Below are 3,399 nucleotides of genomic sequence, written 5' to 3'. Positions count from 1 at the left end.
AGCTGTTTTTACAGTTTATTAAAAACACCATGACTATCACTATAAAAAACACATTATAAGAAAGATAAACATGTGTACATGGTGTGGGTGTATTGTCTACATTATATGCATGTATACGTGTCTATATATATATATATTCAGTGTTTCTTTGGCAAATGATGTACACCCAGCGGGTGCTTTAAATGGTACATTTTCAGCTGTGAAAGGTAAGTGGATGTTTGGTGTAAATGGGTCAACACTGAAAGACAGTTTTTCTTTTCATCGGAGTGATGGCCTTATTGATGAAAATAAAAGTTTCGAAATTAAAGCTGGTGTTGGTTGGATTTGAGATACCGGGGAGAGAGGACTCTGGGAGAATCAGACTCAGAAGAGACTCAATATTTCTCCTTGGAAGGTCAAAGGTCAAGCGCCGTCGAGAGGGATCACAGGCCTGAGTTCACCGAAGTTCACTTTCATTTTGACTCACATTCTAACAACTGTATTTCCATTGGAAATTTCCAAGTTCACGGTTGTGAATGTTGATGTGAAATGCATGAAACAAGCACAGAACAGACATGCAGATGATTTTCAAAAAGTCTCTACAAACACACGCATTCTTTTACAAAGAGCCAAAAATAATCCGAGCAGCTGCGTGGGTGAGATGTGCTATTTTAAGTACAAACATTTCTGATAAAAAAAACACATCATCTGTGTGACATCTGTTTCAACAGATGAGCCGCAGAAAATTCCCCCCCCTGACCAAATCTAACATTTATTAAAATTTAAAGTGCATTTCAGTCGCCAGTTGACTTTACGCTCAGTGACTCTAAAAGTGGAGGCAACCTGTGGCTTTCACAGTGAGTGTAAGGGAAAGGGCTGAGTTTCTGTGTGTGTACACATCGCATGAGTGTTAATGCGTTTGGGTTGATGCTGCTCTGTATATTGTGGGCTGGTCTGTGGTGAATGGACTGTTTCTCATCTTTGGTTTTTGAGAGGTGAATCATTGTTTCCCCTCCCCATCGTGTGGCCACAACTCTCCATGGTGACGAATGAGGGGTGTGGGGTGTCGGGGGACGGAAGGGGTCTCGTTTATAAGAGACGAGAACAAAACTTGAACTATCAGAGAGACAGACAGAGAGAACTTCACTAATTGGAAAAGCCATGAAGATATGCGCCCAGCTGCCTGAGCACGCCTAAGTTTGATTCAGCGCTCTGATAACAACTTCCAAGCAGTGAATTATCATCTGCGAGCGACTTGGATACCTTTTCTGTTGAGACACATTACACACAGCCGCTGAAGGAAGGACAAAGTCAAGGTGTAATCCTGAAAATGAGAGTCAGCCTGGTGTTTGCCACTCTTCTCTGCTTCATGGCATGGGAGAGCTGCGTCCATGCAAGTGAGTACTGTAAAAAAAAAGTAACAGATCTTTGACTGAGCGTACATTTGAGTGTTTGACAGGGTAAAATGAAAGAAACTAAATCTGTCTCTCTCTGTTTTTGTCTTGTTCAGCTCATATGCCGGTGGTAAACTGTTGTCCGATGCGGTCTAAAACCATGATCCCACTGACAAGAATCGCAAATTATACCGTCCAGGTTGAAGGCGTCTGTCCAATCGCAGCCATACGGTGAGTGATCCTAATATTTTAAAATATGAATTGTACAATGTATCAATTGAGAACGAATATCGACATGTATTCCAAAATACTTATAATTCACCCAAAGCAACACTTTTTTTTTCTTTTCCCTGTAGTCTGTATGTAGCTGTTCTGATGGTTTTGGTTTTATTCGTCCCAATTTTTAGTCACATGTCAGTAACAATTACCCATAATTCAGGCAATAGCACCCTGACCTATTCACATGCCTAGAATGGATCGCCAACTATCCTTGTCCAGATTCACTTATGGTCCCTTTAGTAAAATATGTGTCAACGATGCCATTAACAGATATCAATCAATTGCAGGTTTGTGACAATAAGTGGGAAAACAATTTGCTCCGACCCGAGCAGTGGCTGGGCAAAAAGAGCCAAGGCCAAGGTAGACAAGGACAAGGACAAGACAGTAACCCCGGCAGCAGAGGCCACACCGGCAGCAGAGGCCACACCTGCAGCAGAGGTCACACCTGCAGCAGAAGTCACACCGGCAGCAGAGGTCACACCGGCAGCAGAGGTCACACCTGCAGCAGAGGTCACACCGGCAGCAGAGGTCACACCGGCAGCAGAGATCACACCTGCAGCAGAGGTCACACCTGCAGCAGAAGTCACACCGGCAGCAGAGGTCACACCTGCAGCAGAGGTCACACCTGCAGCAGAGGTCACACCGGCAGCAGAGGTCACACCGGCAGCAGAGATCACACCTGCAGCAGAGGTCACACCTGCAGCAGAAGTCACACCGGCAGCAGAGGTCACACCTGCAGCAGAATCCACACCTGCAGCAGAGGTCACACCGGCAGCAGAGGTCACACCGGCAGCAGAGGCCACCACGTCAAAAAAGACCACCACGTCAAAAAAGACCACCACGTTAAAAAAGGCCACCATGCCAAGAAAAGCACCGCAGAGGGGAGGCTGGACAAGAAGGAGGCTGCTGGGGAGGAGATCCAGGAAATGGAGGAAGAGGCAGCTGAGAAGACGCGGCTGAGGAATCACAACACCAATCAGAGTTTCTCCGCCAGCGAACTTTACTTTTTCCAATTGGACTTTTCCTGCTGCGCTGCATCAACAGTTAACAAATGCGAAACACAGTCAGGCTTTTATATATTATTCATACATGCAATATATATATTTAAAAACATATGTTAACCTTCACCTCGTTGTCTTAGATGTGTATTAGATTAATTGTTTTTACTTCTTCCAGCCGGTTGCCAATAAATTCTTTTAAATGAAATCAAATGTAAACGTGCTTTTGTTATGAACGAGAGGAACAAACGCGGAAACAGATCTGGTTGTAGTAGGCTGACACACACGCATATAAAAAGAGACAACACAGGTTCTCACAACCAAGTCTTAATGTGTTTACGCTCGGCGCAAATAACAAATGTACAGGAAGGAAAACCATCTCACACACATCAGCTGAATACAGATAACAAATCTAGACAGAGATGAAGGTCGTAGATACTGCGGCTCTGCAACCAAGAGGCGCAAACATGAAAACAGCTGGACAGACAAACATACCGAGTCTACATATAGAGTTGAAATGTTAACTGGTTGGGTTAGTGGTTTTACTGTGGAAGTAGCGCATATAATAAATGATATATCACATGTGCAGAGGTGACTATCCGTGTATTCATTGAGAGACTTGAGAAGCTGCTTTCTAAGAAACACTTCTTAGATTAACACCGGTCGCTGCATGGTTACTGTATCTTATAGAAAGTGTGTCAGGATGTCAAAAAGCTGGTCTCACAACTGTCGACTAACTAGGGGTGTGT

At 44.1% G+C, this 3,399-nt stretch overlaps 1 protein-coding gene across 1 annotated transcript; it reads left to right on the top strand.

The window, feature by feature from the left end:
* The first annotated feature begins 1,100 nt into the window (after positions 1-1,100).
* On the top strand, positions 1,101-2,863 carry LOC115572222 (cell wall adhesin EAP1-like). Its single transcript, XM_030402083.1, has 3 exons — positions 1,101-1,376; positions 1,490-1,604; positions 1,940-2,863. Exons 1-3 carry the CDS (start codon positions 1,310-1,312, stop codon positions 2,610-2,612), a joined length of 855 nt encoding a protein of 284 aa, XP_030257943.1. The 5' UTR covers positions 1,101-1,309; the 3' UTR covers positions 2,613-2,863.
* The last annotated feature ends 536 nt before the right edge of the window (positions 2,864-3,399 follow it).

This window comes from Sparus aurata, chromosome 21, assembly GCF_900880675.1.
Source record: "Sparus aurata chromosome 21, fSpaAur1.1, whole genome shotgun sequence".
Classification (NCBI taxonomy): domain Eukaryota; kingdom Metazoa; phylum Chordata; class Actinopteri; order Spariformes; family Sparidae; genus Sparus; species Sparus aurata.
The sequence above is the reverse complement of the archived record's forward strand: the minus strand, read 5'-3'. Positions and strand labels throughout refer to the sequence as shown.